Below are 16,513 nucleotides of genomic sequence, written 5' to 3'. Positions count from 1 at the left end.
GTCACGTTTAAAAACTAAAGGTGACCGTGCCTTTCATGTGGAGCTCCAACACTATGGACCCTATAGTCCTCCGCTCTGCAGTCTCTGTAGAAGCTTTTAAAAAACTAATGAACACCCATCTTTTCTCATTGGCTTTTATTTCTACTTGAGATGTGTGTGATGTGTTCTTATGTCAGTTCCTTTCAGGACTCCACGTCGTCTGTGTTTGGTTTTTATGTTGACCTTTCTTCCTCATGTTGTATTCATGTTTCCGTGGTCTTCATCTTTACTTGTGTTCTTACTTGTGAAGCACTTTGTGAATTGTATTTCTGTGAAAGGTGCTATACTAAATAAACTTATTATTATGATATTATTATTATTATTAATACGACGATAACGATAACGAACGATAATGATATTACTTCGTTAGTCAGATCAAGTCTGAAATTTGACTTGCGTCACAGCAGCTCCATGTCCAACATCAACAGACAAAGTATCCAGACACAATACATGAAACACAAACAACAAACATTTAACATAGCAGCAGGATCAGTGAGAGAAAACATGCTCACAGAGCCTTCAGCGTGCATCTGATCTGGGATTTAGCTCTGTGTTTACTGTGAGGATTGACTGATGCACAAAGGATGCTTCAAAGGATGCTTCAAAGGATGCTTCAGTCTGAATTTATTGAATGGTGGGACCCTGTATCCCCGATTAGATGGTAGCAGTTCATATTCTCTGTTCAGAACATGGTTTGGGTCAGAGGTGATGTTGTTGGACAGCCTCTAGGTTGTTATGATAGGCTGAGAGTCTCTGACAGGGTGGACCAACCATCTTTGAGCAGATTTTTAACAGGTGGAGCAGTTTTGATTTTAAAGCTGCTGACAAACATTTGCACCAGGTAGCTTTGTACTGCAGAACAGACATGATTACAGATGTAAAGAACAACAGAAGAATTTCTCTGCTCGCCCCAAAAGACTTAAGACGGCGGAGAAAATAAATTCTTTGTTTTGTCCTTTTGCTCAGATACTCAATGTGATGCTTCCATGACAGCAGACGGTCAATCATTACACCCAAGTGTTTATATGAAACTCCCTGCTTGATTTCATCTGTATGGATGACAGATGAAATCAAGCAGGGAGTTTCATATCTCCTGTGTGTTTCTTACCGCGGGAGCAGGAGCTGAGTACCCTGCACAGCCCTCCCTGCTGGGACCCTGAGCCGGCGTCACTCCGTCCTGACAGCAGCCGTAACTGAAACAAGAAGAAGAAGGAACAATAAAACACTGGGGCCAGGAATAACAGCAGCAGGGACATTTCTAAGAAACCTCAGACCGCTCTGTCGCTCTGTGGTCCGTGCTGAGCTGAAGCCAGACCATAAGAGGTCAGAGGGCCGTCAGAGTGACACTGAGGAGGTGAAACAGCCCGTGTGTGACCGCAGAGAAATGACAGGCTGCAGCTGGACACCACAGCTATTAAAGTGGTTTAAAGTTATTTTGAGTGTGTTTCCTATTTTCAGAAAGGTTTAGTTTGTCTGTGGGTTTCTTGTTTAAGAGGTGTACGACCACGTAAACACACAGAGGACGTGATTGGATGACTGTGTGGGAATTCCATGATGTTTACATTTTTATATTTTTCAATCAACGTGAGACTTCTTTCACTCCCACACTCAGACGATATGAGTTTATTTAATTTAAGAAGACTTAACTACATGCAACAAACAAACAGGGATTTATTGTGTAGCATCGCAGCATAGTGTAACAGATGTAAATATGCAGTGGGGTTTATTTAATTTATTTTTGTATAATCACACAAATTCTGTGTTTTATATTATTTTATTCTGTGTTCTTCATTTTATACCGGACAAGGTCGGAGATCAGTGGGCGGAACCTCTGAAGTGTGGTCGCTGTGCTCAGGAGTTTTTTGTTGTGAGGAATTTACGTAAAACTGATCGTTTTATCTGTTGTCAGTGATTAAACGGAGATCGTCTCAACTTTACGCTGGCTCGGGTCTCGTCCATTATCAACACAACGCAGAGACTGCTTAACCACACCGGTTACAACCACCTGGAGGTCTCTGTGGTTTAGTGTCACAAGAGTTGACAGAAATTCATACTCTAAACTATTTTCTGTGAAAAATCTTATTGCTTAAAAAAATTAAATAAAATCATTTTGATTTCAGATTTTTAACCAGGCCATTTTCTTTTGGTTTAGACCTATGAAACTGGACCTCTGTTGTTTACATGATGCTGTTAATTTAATTTAAAAATAAAAACTGTAAGACCTAGAATATTACTAATAAAGAATTACTAACAGAGCACTTATATACTAACAAAGGACCGGCTTATCTAAAGCCAGTTGAGTAGCACTTGAAATGTTTTAGCTCTATGAAACCTGATGTACTTATATGATTCTGTTTTCTTCAAGTTTGTATCTTGTTGGTCGAACGCACTTATTGTAAGTCGCTTTCATCCAAAGCGTCAGCTAAATGCAATGCAATGCAATGTAATGCAATGCAATGTAATGCAATGTAATGCAATGCAATGTAATGTAATATAATGTAATGCAATGCAATGCAATGTAATGTAATGCAATGTAATGTAATGTAATGCAATGTAATGTAATGTCATGTAATGTAATGTAATATAATGTAATGTAATGCAATGTAATGTAATGTAATATAATGTAATGTAATGCAATGCAATGCAATGTAATGTAATGCAATGTAATGTAATGTAATGTAATGTAATGTAATGCAATGCAATGCAATGCAATGTAATGCAATGTAATGTAATGTCATGTAATGTAATGTAATATAATGCAATGTAATGCAATGCAATGCAATGCAATGCAATGTAATGTAATGTAATGTAATGCAATGCAATGTAATGTAATATAATGTAATGTAATGCAATGTAATGTAATGTAATGTAATGTAATGTAATATAATGTAATGCAATGTAATGTAATGTAATGCAATGTAATGTAATGTAATGTAATGTAATGTAATATAATGTAATGTAATGTAATGTAATGTCATGTAATGCAATGTAATGTAATATAATGTAATGTAATGCAATGTAATGTAATGTAATGTAATGTAATATAATGTAATGCAATGTAATGTAATGCAATGCAATGCAATGTAATGTAATTTAATGTAATTTAATGTAATTTAATGTAATGCAATGTAATCTAATGCAATGCAATGTAATGTAATGTAATGTAATGCAATGTAATGTAATGCAATGCAATGCAATGTAATGTAATGTAATGTAATGCAATGCAATGTAATGTAATTTAATGTAATTTAATGTAATTTAATTTAATGTAATGCAATGTAATGTAATGTAATGTAATTTAATGTAATTTAATTTAATGTAATGCAATGTAATGTAATGCAATGTAATGTAATGTAATGTAATGCAATGTAATGTAATGTAATTTAATGTAATTTAATTTAATGTAATGCAATGTAATGTAATGCAATGTAATGTAATGTAATGTAATGCAATGTAATATAATGTAATGTAATGCGCACAACATGAAGTTATTCCAACATTCCTACTTTCACACTTCTCATACTATCCTGAATGTGTCTCCACACGGTTGATCTCACCTACTGTAAGTCGCTCTGGAGTGTGAGCTAGGTGAATTAAAGTTGAATGTTTAGATTAACCTACCTGCTCTGGCTGCAGTGCGGCTGCACAGCGGTGGGGGGGGGGGCCCGGGTGCAGCCCAGCCCCTGGTGGCCCTCGGCTGCGGTGCGCCCGTCGGGGCAGCAGCCGTACGGGGTCTGGCTGCAGTGCAGAGCGGGGGCAGAGCCATGGGGGTCCTGCACCACTGGAGTCTGAGGGCGGCGGGCTGCTGCAAAACCACACAGAGAGGGGGGGATAAACACATTGTATATATACCACAGTCGTGAACCGCCAGGGCCTTCAAGGTATTCAGAGAATACCCTGGAACAATCAAATTAATTATTTAAATAACATTTAATAAAATGAATAAATGAGAATGGTATCTGTGTTGTTGATCTGTAATATTAAAGTAACGTTGATTTGTTTGTCCTTCTCGGTCCATGCTCTACGCATTTCAGTGGTTTTGTGTTAGAAAAAAAATGCAACCAATCGGATCTGTTTCTGGGTCTCTGGGTAGAATATCCTTCAACCAAGGTATTCTATATCCTTGATAGAACGCCCTGGCCGTTGCTCTGAATGAGAGTGAACGTTTGGATTGACAGTTTGATCAACCAATCATATATCGATTTGTAGCCAATGGGCGTGTTCTTTCAGAGTTCCCCTCGGTTCCAGGCTACTCTAGAAGGCCCGCTAGTTCACTGGCTCGAGACAGAGGATCCAGCGTAAGTGCTACGTAGAAATTCATTTTTTGTTTTATTGTGTGTTTACGTCGAAATGGCAACAGGTGAAAAAGATGTTGTTGCGGAATTGTTGTTAGTACCCTTTTCAAGACGACCATTCAGTGAAAAGATGGGCATTATAAAAAAAAAAGGCCGTCCAACGCAAAGTGACTGCCTCCGTGACGTCTGTCTGACTAGAACACCCGCATTTTTTAATCTGGGGGGGGGGGGGGGGGCGGGGGTAGACAGTTAATGGTGTAATGGTGTTTATTTTATGTAAGGCTGAAACACTAAATTACGCAGACAGGACAAATAAAAACACATGCATGTATTAAACCCAGAGGCGGTAACTAAGTACATTTACTCAAGTACAAATATCAGGTACTTGCACTTCACTTGAGTATTACTATTATACTTCACTACAGGGTCTGGGTACTTCTTCCAGCTCTGTAATAAACCGAGTGGTGTAATGTTTCAAAGTACATATACTCGAGTATATTATTATTTAAGTACTTTCTTGACTTGCTTGCACTTTACTTGAGTGTAGTCATTTTTGGTCCACTGCATTTATTGAACCCTCATAGCTGCTTGATGATATGCTTATACAATATGATGTATTACTGTATAACTAATCTTCTCAGAATTGTAAAAAGTAACTACAAATGTAAAACTACAATCACAGGTATTTTTTGGTGATTAAAAGTAGAATAAAAAGATTCCATAATACTGTAAAAAGAGCACTTCTGCAGTTGCTTTTGATACGTGAAGAACGTTCCCTGCTAATACTTCTGTACTTCAACCTAAGTAACATTTTCAAATCAGGACTCTTACTTTTATTGGAGTATTTTAAGACCGTATTGTACCACCTCTGAATACTGAATACTCTCTCTCACACACACACACACACACACACACACACACACACACACACACACACACACACACACACACACACACACACACACACACACACACACACACACACACACACACACACACACACACACACACACACACACACACACACACACACACACACACACACACACACACACACACACACACACACACACACACACTGAATTCCTGAGGTCTCTCCGCTGCTGCAGAACGTCACAACATGCCACAAACTCCTGTACACTTCACTGCTCCAGAAATATTTTAATCAGGCCAACGATGCCCATGGACCCCGAAAACATGTCCGTCAGGCTTCATCATTAGTGCTGGGACACATGGGGGGGGGGGGGGGGGGGGGGGGAGCAGAGAGGCTTCAGAGGAACATATACTAGGATAGAGAAACTATCAAGGTATTAATATAGTATGTTACAGGAATACTTGACCTGAAAACATTATCATCTGAGTATCAATTACACTGGGATTTATTTTAAAGAGTCTCACCTGTGGACTGGTCCGGTGAGTGGGGCTGGAAAACAGTCTGAGTGTTGTCGTGTCCTCGTGAGTCCTGGACGCTGGGAACCACTACACACACACACACACACACACACACACACACACACACACACACACACACACACACACACACACACACACACACACACACACACACACACACACACACACACACACACACACACACACACACACACACACACACACACACACAGGGAAAAATGGAATCATGCATCACTAATGTGGAAAACAAATTCCTAGGTTATCTTATTTTAGTATTTGCATTTGTTCTTGTAATAAACATTTTGGCCTCACAAGACCGAAGTGTATAACAACTAATATCCTATTAAATAAAACTCATTTCAATTTAATTTACATATGAAAAAAGTAGGATTCTGGGAAAAGCTCTGTCTCTCAATGCTTTCGTTCTCAGTCTAAACCACAGCGTGTCAGAGTGTGTTTCAGGAGCTTCAGTCTGTCTCTGAGCCTCACCCTGTGGGCTGTAGCAGGACTGGGTGTTGCAGCGCTCCACGGTGGTGGGTTTCTGGTGAGCGTTGCATTCGCTCACAGGGTACAGGTTCCTCTCGCGGTCCGAGCAGATCACCTGACGCTCCCGAGAGCCGGATCCACAGCTCCTGGAGCACTGCGGGACGAACAAACCAACTCCTGAATCAAACAACGTGAATTATACTCGTTCCAAAAAAGTACACACTTGATTCTCGAGATCCACTTTGATTGAGCCAGCTGTATCCATCCAGTTGAAGGACGTAACCCAGAACAACATGATGCTACTGAGACAAAGTTTGAAGGAAATTATGCCGAGGACTCTTGTACAGAAACAAGGTAGTGTTCAACAATGTTGTATGACCTGTTAAGGCCTGTTTTGAGTTCATTGAAGATGTGCTGTCTTTGAGAAAAAGGATCACGTGTGGCACTAAATTAATAAAACGAACATGACTTGGGACTTGATTGGAAAGACTTCATTTACCTCGGACTATAGATCGACTTTAGATTGACTCCTAAAGACTCCGGCCTTCACTCTCTGACTCAGAGGCAGAAACTCTTGTACACGCCTTCATCACATCCCGTCTGGACTACTGCAACGGAGTCCTGTCCGGGGTTCCCAGCAAAACCCTGGACAGGCTCCGATACGTCCAGAACTCTGACGCCAGGCTTCTCACCCGCACCAAGCCATGGCAACACATCACCCCCACCCACCTCCACCTCCACTGGCTGCCGGTCAAGTCCCGGATTCAGTACAAAACAATCCTTCTCACGTACAAGTCCCTCCATTCCCTTGCCTCCCAGTACTTAACAGACCTCCTCCATCCCTACACCCCTTTTCGGAGTCTGCGGTCCTCAAACACGGGTCTGCTCTCAATCCCCCGCTCTCGCCTCCGAACTGTTGGTGACAGGGCTTTCAGTGTTGCGGCCCCCTCCCTCTGGAATGCACTTCCTGCCGAGATCCGTAATGCTGCCTCCCTGGACATCTTCAAATCATCATTGAAAACACACCTGTTCACCCTGGCCTTCGGGCCCTAGCCCTATTCTGGTCCCCCGGCTTCCTTTCTTTATTTCTTTGTTTTGCCCGTTGATTGTCTGTTTGTTTTGTTTGTCCATCATGTACAGCGACCTTGGGTCCCTTGAAAGGCGCTATATAAATATCATTTATTATTATTATTATTATTAAAGTTAGATTATCATCTGAGATCATTTATAGCTTTGGTTTTAGATTCACTACAGACTTCAGATTTAGTTGTTTAATGCAAAAACATCAACTTAATCCCCGCCTGCTGAGCCCCAGTGACGTCACATGAGTGCAGGGTGTGTTGTCCTGTGTTTCCACTCACCAGTCCCCAGTCTCCGAGGTGCCAGCTGATTGGACGGGTGCTGATTGGACGGGTGCTGATGCAGAGCGGCTGGGTGCAGGTCCGGGCGGCGGCGGGGCGACTCAGAGCGCTGCAGGCGGTCTCCTCCAGTCTCATCCCTCCTGATCCAACACAGCTCACATCCCGGGTCTGTTCCCCTGAACCACAGCTCACTGAGCACTGCAACACAACACACAGCACTCTTTAGTGTTGAGGCGGGTTGATGTTGTTTGATTTGAGTTTTCTTGATTTGTAGTGCAAGAAAAGAAAAGTGATTCGGCTCAATTTTAAACCATAGCTTGTTTCCTAAGAGGCTGTTGTTTTTGGCTAATTCACTCGATATTGAATGCAAATATGCTCCATATAGTTATATAAAGACTTTAAAAAACCTATACTAACGTTTTGAAGACATGTTCAAGTACTTATGTCCAGCTTAAGTGAACAAAGAACATTCAGTTCGTTGTTCAACAGAACATAATTTAGGTTGTCCAATGTCTCCGCTGCTGTCTTTTCATGTTCAGACAGACTTTGAGAGAGAGACAGAACTTGAACTAACTTGACAATATGCTCATAAACATAGTATTGTTGTATAAGGTATAAACAATCTCAATGATGTTGTTTTTGTTTGTTTCCCTCACCGCGCTCCAGCGGCTCGCTCTGAACTCGGCACACTTCTGCATGTTGCAGGTCTGCAGGGCGGGGGGGGCCTCGAGGTACGTGGCACACACAGCGTCCTCCACCACACGGGGCCCCGCTGCATCATGGGAAACGCACTGCACGCTGCGCACCTGAGAGCCTCCGCCACAGGTCACAGAGCAGGCGTTCCACTCTCCACTCTGCCAGCTGGGAGGGTCCAATGTGAGGAAGAGGAGGGACAGGAAACAGAAGTTCAGTCAGACAACTCACGTGTTTCTTAATATGTTTATTAGAAGCAGCAGATAGTTTGAGTTTGGCGTCTAGGCTCGGGCCTCAACGCTCCACAGATTTACAAAGAACATTGAGTGATGATTAGATAACTATCCCCCGAGCCTACAGGTGGAAGCTGGGGTGGAAGCTGGGGTGGAAGCTGGGGTGGAAGCTGGGGTGGAAGCTGGGTGGAAGCTGGGGGGGAAGCTGGGGTGGAAGCTGGGGTGGAAGCGGTGGTGGAGCTCGGGTGGATGCTGGGGTGGAAGCTGGGGTGGAAGCTGGGGTGGAAGCTGGGGTGGAAGATGGGTGGAAGCTGGGGTGGAAGCTGGGGTGGAAGCTGGGGTGGAAGCTGGGGTGGAGCTGGGGTGGAAGCTGGGGTGGAAGCTGGGGTGGAAGTTGGGGTGGAAGCTGGGGTGGAAGCTGGGGTGGAAGTTGGGGTGGACGCTGGGGTGGAGCTGGGTGGAGCTGGGGTGGAGCTGGGGTGGAAGCTGGGGTGGAGCTGGGGTGGAGCTAGGATGGTGGTGGGGTGGAAGCTGAGGTGGAAGCTGGGGTGGAAGCTGGGGTGGAAGCTGGGGTGGAAGCTGGGGTGGAAGCTGGGGTGGAAGTTGGGGTGGAGCTAGGATGGTGGTGGGGTGGAAGCTGAGGTGGAAGCTGGGGTGGAAGCTGGGGTGGAAGCTGGGGTGGAAGCTGGGGTGGAAACTGGGGTGGAAGCTGGGGTGGAAGCTGGGGGGGTGGAAGCTAGGGTGGAAGCTGGGGGGGTGGAAGCTGGGGTGGAGCTGGGGTGGAAGCTGGGGTGAAGCTGGGGTGGAAGCTGGGGTGGAAGCTGGGGTGGAGCTGGGGTGGAAGCTGGGGTGGAGCTGGGGTGGAGCTGGGGTGGAAGCTGGGGTGGAAGCTGGGGTGGAAGCTGGGGTGGAGCTGGGGTGGAGCTGGGGTGGAAGCTGGGGTGGAAGCTGGGGTGGAAGCTGGGGTGGAAGCTGGGGTGGAGCTGGGGTGGAAGCTGGGGTGGAAGCTGGGGTGGAAGTTGGGGTGGAAGCTGGGGTGGAAGCTGGGGTGGAAGTTGGGGTGGAAGCTGGGGTGGAAGCTGGGGTGGAAGTTGGGGTGGACGCTGGGGTGGAGCTGGGTGGAGCTGGGGTGGAGCTGGGGTGGAAGCTGGGGTGGAGCTGGGGTGGAGCTAGGATGGTGGTGGGGTGGAAGCTGGGGTGGAAGCTGGGGTGGAAGCTGGGGTGGAAGCTGGGGTGGAAGCTGGGGTGGAAGCTGGGGTGGAAGCTGGGGTGGAAGTTGGGGTGGAAGCTGGGGTGGAAACTGGGGTGGAAGCTGGGGTGGAAGCTGGGGGGGTGGAAGCTAGGGTGGAAGCTGGGGGGGTGGAAGCTGGGGTGGAGCTGGGGTGGAGCTGGGGTGGAAGCTGGGGTGAAGCTGGGGTGGAAGCTGGGGTGGAGCTGGGGTGGAGCTGGGGTGGAAGCTGGGGTGGAAGCTGGGGTGGAAGCTGGGGTGGAGCTGGGGTGGAGCTGGGGTGGAAGCTGGGGTGGAAGCTGGGGTGGAAGCTGGGGTGGAAGCTGGGGTGGAAACTGGGGTGGAGCTGGGGTGGAGCTGGGGTGGAGCTGGGTGGAAGCTGGGGTGGAAGCTGGGGTGGAAGCTGGGGTGGAGCTGGGGTGGAGCTGGGGTGGAACCTGGGGTGGAGCTGGGGTGGAGCTGGGTGGAAGCTGGGTGGAAGCTGGAGTGGAGCTGGGGTGGAACCTGGGGTGGAACCTGGGGTGGAGCTGGGGTGGAGCTGGGGTGGAGCTGGGGTGGAAGCTGGGGTGGAGCTGGGTTGGAAACTGGGGGGGTGGAAAATATTTTACGAATACCCTTCCTCCTCCCTTCCTAATTTCTTCATTCCCTTTGTCTTTCATCCTACTTATTTTAAAATCTTCATTACATTTAAGCATTACATGTTTGTTTTAAGTACCTTTTTGTAAATTCCTTTTCATCCACCAAGAAAGCCCCAAACACAGAATAAGGATAAAACACAAAGAGACTAGGAAAGGGCAGTGTTAGGGCGCATCGTCTCATAATCCAGCGTGGATTATGAGACGATGAAGAAGCTTTAAAACTAAAACTACAACCAGCAGGCTCAGCTTTGATCTCTTCCCAATCTCTAGGACACACACGGCTGCGTTTCTGCTCCATGTCTTTACATTAGGACATCATGAGTGTGCGGTTAGCGTCACCCGAGCCCCTCAAACATCTCGGGTTTCTGGGTCTCAAAGAAAAGGAGCAGGAAATACCAGAGAGGCAGCGACTGCAGCCCCGGATATTTACTAAACCAACCCTGCATGACCACCTTTGACCTCTAGCACTAACACACAGGGAGGAGGAGGAGGAGGAGGAGGAGGAGGAGGAGGAGGAGGAGGAGGTTTGAACCCGATCTCTGGGGGGGAGACTTTGTGCTAAACACAGAGGCTACTGAGTCAAACACATCGAGGGGGAGAGCCTGATGGAGGTTTTAATTACTTCTATATAATATTTGTTTCCAAGGTGTCACTGTGAAGGACACTACAGAAGAAGAATAGGGCCACGTGAAAAACATTTGAGACACCGATCCGACCAAAAGGGATTATTTTTGTCAGAATTACAAGAAAAATCTGATTTAAAAATATTTGTCTTCCTTTTGTCTCAGAGCAAAAAATAAATGTTCACTTTTCGTTAGGTCTCAGAAAAAATGTCACATGTTGCCCATATCTTCCTCCGTAGGCCAGTGTAGCAGGAGCATCGGAGAGCAGGATGAGGGCGGTAATATTCAGAGAGTAATATCAAAATATATCAGTAAAAAACTTGGATATGGTCTTCTTGATTTAACTGATAAATATTCTAGCGAAATACATTTGAATCTCAGAGAACATGAGTTCCTTTCGTCTTCGTGTGTTATGTTAATCTCAGAAAATATTAAAATGTTGTCCTTGTAATTTCACCACTTCAATCTCAGTGAATATCCAAGGCCTTTGTGCATTTTACATTTTGGAAGACCCTGGAATATTACCCCCCCATGATGGTCCATGCTCATGTCATCAGATAAACATCGCCTGTATGTTTAGATCTCCCCCTGTGTTTGCTGTCTACTTTAACACTACCTCTATCAGAGCCTGGGTACCTGAACACAAAGGCTCTGGGTGTGAGAGAGGAGCTCCACAGCTGAGGAGGGTACAGGTACGCCATCCTTCAGACATCATCAACACCAACAACAACAACAACAACAACAACAACAACAACAACAACAGTCAGAAACTGCTCTGAGGGTTATTGCTTGCACCAAACTAACACAACAATCAGAAATGGAAGAAGAACTTAGACTATATTTGGTATTATAAATTATTATTATTATTATTATAAATGCTATGCAGTAAAATGAACAATAAGTTGTAGTCAAGTAGACGTATAATAAAATGGAAATACTCAAGTGAAGTAACACAACATTGTACTTAAGTGCAGTATAGTAGTAAAATGTACTTTTCACCACTAAACACTGGACTAAAACATTAGATTTTTTTGTTAAGAAGATTCTGCCAAAATCAACAGAACCGTGCTTCCGGTGTAATGTGAGTGTGTACCTGCGGGTCTGGGGGCAGGTGTGGGGGTTGCAGGTGCGGTTGTTCTGCGGCCTCGGCAGAGACGCACACAGGTAATCGGGGTACGACTCGTTATCGATGGTGCAGAACACCAGACGAGACTGGTAGCCTGATGGAGGGCGAGAGAGAGGAATGGCTTTGAGTTAGTAAGTACGTTATAATTATACGACACGATAAGGTCAGATCAAGTCTGAAATGTTTCTTGCATCACAGCAGCTCCATTTGCAACATCGACAAGGACAAATCCCAACATAGTAAACAGACATTTAAAATGAATATCAAGTCCATATGTTCGACACCCTTTAAGGTACATGTAGGATTGACTTCACTCGTGGGACCCTGTATCTCCAGTTTGATGGCAACAATTAATATGTTATTATGTTAGGCTTCGTCATAGAGTTCCTCAAAGGGTTGGATTTTAAAGTAGTAGAGAAAAACTATGTAATATTGCAATACTGTAAAACACAAATTATCACTAATGTTTTGTCCATTTGCAGAAAAATGCAATATTATTTTTCCAAGATATCACATGTTCTATCAATAAAAGTATTTCCAAGAATTGACCTGCTTGTTAATTTAAATTATGCAAAACACTATGATGGTGAACTAAAGATAATTTCTCTTCAATATTGACGGTTTCAGTGTCTGAGCGTCTGACCTGATCCACACTCCCTGCTGCAGGTCGACCAGGACCCAAAGCTCCAGTAGTATCCCTGTCTGGAGCGTCCGTTGGGGAGGTAGAACTCGTAATCCACGCCCTGGTTCGGCTCCTGGCTGATCAGCTGAGAGGAGAAGACAATCACATTAAACTCCTTTAACAAAGATAAGTCTTTCTAAAGAAAACTGGTGAGAAGTTTCTACGCTCGGCTGAGGTATAAAGGTTGGTGTATGGATAAAAGCAAACTGAAAGGAGCAAAAGAAACAGATTTATCAAAATAATGGATAAAGTATGAGCACATTATGTTATGGTAATTAATTATGGTTTGGTGAGCCAATTGAAGTTAAAGGTAGGGTATGTAATTTTGGAGAAACCAGCTCGAGTGCGCTAGAATTTGAAAATACACAACCGGAAAAAATCTGCCCCTTCCTTCAGACTTCCTTACAGAGCCCCTCCTCCAACACACACGAACGCGTGCATGACCAATGAGGGCACGAGATAAGTTTGTGGACAGATGGAAGGCTGACAGGCAGGTAGGCCATCCAGTTACTTTAGCCGGCTCAGATGATTGGTCGTGCTTTTTACAGCGCCACGGCTTCCACAGATGTATTTATTTATGTATTTTTTGTCAAAGCATTTAATGTATTCATTGCTATCGGGATGTTAAGAGCATTCCATGGAATATAACAAAAAGTGTTTCTGAAATGAATTAGCTACCCTACCTTTAACTCAAATGAACTGAATAACTATGAATTATAATTATACCGTTTTTGTAACGTTTTGTTTAGCTTATGGACTGCTCAAGATTTATGTTTTGTTATTATTTATAGAAAGCAGAATAGTGCGCGTTCTCAGGTATAAATGGCGCTGCCAGCGTGACACAGCAGGAAGTCTAGAAAGGAAGTTGGAAAACATTTTAGACCGCACACATCCGTACGCCTGTTGGAATTGTTTGTTTATTTATTTAAATAATGTGCAAATGTTGCAAGTCGGCAGTGGGCCGCCTGCTGATCCATTGAACCTCCTAATAAAACACTTGAATGGAACGAGCAAGGTATTTGGATTTCTTGAACGTACGCGAGTCAATACTGGAATTCGCCTCATAGACTAAGTGGCCTTTGAACATTCCTTTTTGCATAATCGGCCACTACAGTACGTAAAGCATGTTTTCTGACAACTATTCCCTACAGCCTACACGCTGTGCCTTTGAGGAGAGATGTGGAGTTGAATATTTGACACACAAGTTAGATGAATATATAAATTATAATGTATAACTATATGAAATCTCACCTCCACCACGAGGGGTTCGGTGGTGGGTCCGCGGCCGATGAGGGTCTCGGGGACGTTGTCTCCCTCGGCTCCTCTCTGGTAGTAAAGCATCGTCCCGGCAACAGGGGTCGCTCTGGAAAACTCAATGACCCAGTGTCCATTGAGGTAATACTCCCCGCGCAGGTTCTTGATAGCTGCACAGAGGAAGCAGTCAGGATGTGAAGGATACAAACAGAATGATGTACAACCTGCAGACTGTTAAAGACTGTTTTTCACCGAGGGCCACGTACAGAAAAATATACGAAGGGCTGGGCCACTCACTAGAACTCATAAGTTCAGTTATAAGTTAGCAAAATCAATCAAATGTAGAAGTACAATATAAGAGAATCACAAGTTTCATCTGTGGCCGTATCACATTATAGTTTTTGAATTTGCTGAGGGCCGATTTAAAATGGTCCGCGGGCCGCATTTGGCCCCCGGGCCGTAGTTTGGACACCCCTGATTTAAATACTGATCTTTGATAAATAGAGTCTCACCGATGTAGTTGCGTGTGGCCACGGTTTCTCTGATGCTGATGGCGGTCGCTCCGACGGGGATGATGAACATCTGGTTGTAGCCTGAAATACAAATACGATTTAAGCTCAACTTTTTTACTCAAACTACAAAATGCTTTAAACTCAGACTAAAGAAATCAACGGTTGCCTTTCAGATTCAAGAAAGGATCATGTGCTTTTGTTAATTTTGCTCAATATCCTTCAGGCTCATAACACCCACAATCCATTGTTCTTTGCATTTCCTGTCCCACAATTTGCAAACAAGATGAATATGCAAGTAAACTTAAAGTAATTTCACCTCAGAAATCAGTTTTTTAACTAATTTAAATGGAGAAATTGGCAATCAAGCTGCTTAATCTTTACTGATATTGGATCTAGAAGGTCAAGTTTAAGTTTTGGTTTCCTTTCTCTACGTTTTTCCCTGATTTCCTCATTTAGTTGGCGATGTTGAATAGAAAAACAGTGTGTAATGGAGTCACACTTTCACATATACCTCTGTGAGTTAAGGGTTTGTATTTGAAGTGATTGTTTAAAGGGACACATTCTGATGTCTAAAAGGAAGTTAAAATCAGCGTACCTGTGGGCAGGCCCCGTACAGTGAAGCTGTTCTTCACCTGGGAGCAGGACTGTCCGTTGCCCCCGCACTGCAGGCAGGGGTCCTCCTGCTGGGCCGACTCCAGCATGTTGTCACAGCCCAGACGCTGACCAGGGAAACATCAGACATCAAAACATATTCAAAGGTTTGGCTCCAAACACAAAACAGATCATTGCAGCATTACCCATAATCCCCTCTGTTTCAGCTCGGTTCCAAAGTGCTGATTCTGTCTGTTACTTTAGATGAAAATAAGGAGCCCCTCCCCACGCCCCTCTGAGAGAGATTTGGTTAAAAAGAACTCAATGGTGCTCTAGGAGGAGATTCAGGTGATAAGGGGGGGGGGGGGGGGGGGGGCGGTTAACTTGGTTGCTGATTGGCTAATGGTTACTCAAGACAAAACATCGTTATGACATCATAAAGTGGCCAAAATCTGATCAGCTCATTTTCAGACAGGTTTTTATAGAAATGGATCAAAAAGAGAGAGAATCTTTGTTCCTGAAACTTTCAGAGTGTCTTTCCACAGAGGGGACACATGTTGATGTAGAAGAGACATGAAGAAGAGGGGACACATGTTGATGTAGAAGAGACATGAACAAGAGGGGACACATGTTGATGTAGAAGAGACATGAAGAAGATTGGACACATGTTGATGTAGAAGAGACATGAAGAAGAGGGGACACATGTTGATGTAGAAGGTGACTAAATCACGAGTTATCATCCTGCTGTCTGCGCCTTCAGAGCCGTGTGAGGATGTGTGTGTGTGTGTGTGTGTGTGTGTGTGTGTGTGTGTGTGTGTGTGTGTGTGTGTGTGTGTGTGTGTGTGTGTGTGTGTGTGTGTGTGTGTGTGTGTGTGTGTGTGTGTGTGTGTTCCTACCTTGCAGACTCCCTCCACACACACGTCTTTGCGGCCGGGGTGGCACGGCGTCCCATCCACAACGGAGCTGCGGTGTCGGTAGAAGAAGTTCTCTCCTCGGGGGATGCAGTTCAGCTCGCAGGGGTTCACCGCTATCAGGGTCAGATTCATTTTAGAATTTGATTTAATTTAATGGTACGCACAACTTAATGTATAACAATTATTTCCAAACACATCTCTATGAACACACCGTACCCGAAAAGGAGCAGGGAGAAGAAAATAATCTGATATGACTTGACCCTTTCTCAAAATAAATAAATAAACAGGAATAGATGGTCTGTCCTTCATATTTTCTTACTCACAGCCAATCAAAACAGTATCGTAGGAAAATAATAGAAACACAAAAACGTACAAAAAAATACTTAGTTCCCACTTGACGGTTAACGGAAAAAAAAAAAACACCA

At 44.3% G+C, this 16,513-nt stretch overlaps 1 protein-coding gene across 1 annotated transcript in view; it reads right to left on the bottom strand.

Moving 5' to 3' along the window:
• paplna (papilin a, proteoglycan-like sulfated glycoprotein) overlaps window positions 1-16,513 on the bottom strand; it is a 49,643-nt gene that overhangs the window by 18,335 nt on the left and 14,795 nt on the right. The window contains exons 6-17 of the mRNA XM_079691813.1: window positions 16,071-16,201; window positions 15,179-15,302; window positions 14,584-14,664; window positions 14,069-14,241; window positions 12,779-12,902; window positions 12,103-12,229; window positions 8,251-8,455; window positions 7,595-7,792; window positions 6,237-6,387; window positions 5,733-5,813; window positions 3,661-3,844; window positions 1,148-1,232 (exon numbers count right to left, since the gene is read on the bottom strand). Coding sequence (XP_079547939.1) covers window positions 1,148-1,232; window positions 3,661-3,844; window positions 5,733-5,813; window positions 6,237-6,387; window positions 7,595-7,792; window positions 8,251-8,455; window positions 12,103-12,229; window positions 12,779-12,902; window positions 14,069-14,241; window positions 14,584-14,664; window positions 15,179-15,302; window positions 16,071-16,201 — 1,664 coding nt within the window. The remainder of the gene's footprint in view (window positions 1-1,147; window positions 1,233-3,660; window positions 3,845-5,732; window positions 5,814-6,236; window positions 6,388-7,594; window positions 7,793-8,250; window positions 8,456-12,102; window positions 12,230-12,778; window positions 12,903-14,068; window positions 14,242-14,583; window positions 14,665-15,178; window positions 15,303-16,070; window positions 16,202-16,513) is intronic.

Source organism: Notothenia rossii (genome assembly GCF_949606895.1).
Source record: "Notothenia rossii genome assembly, chromosome: 7".
Classification (NCBI taxonomy): domain Eukaryota; kingdom Metazoa; phylum Chordata; class Actinopteri; order Perciformes; family Nototheniidae; genus Notothenia; species Notothenia rossii.
This window is presented reverse-complemented; position numbering and strand designations above follow the sequence as displayed.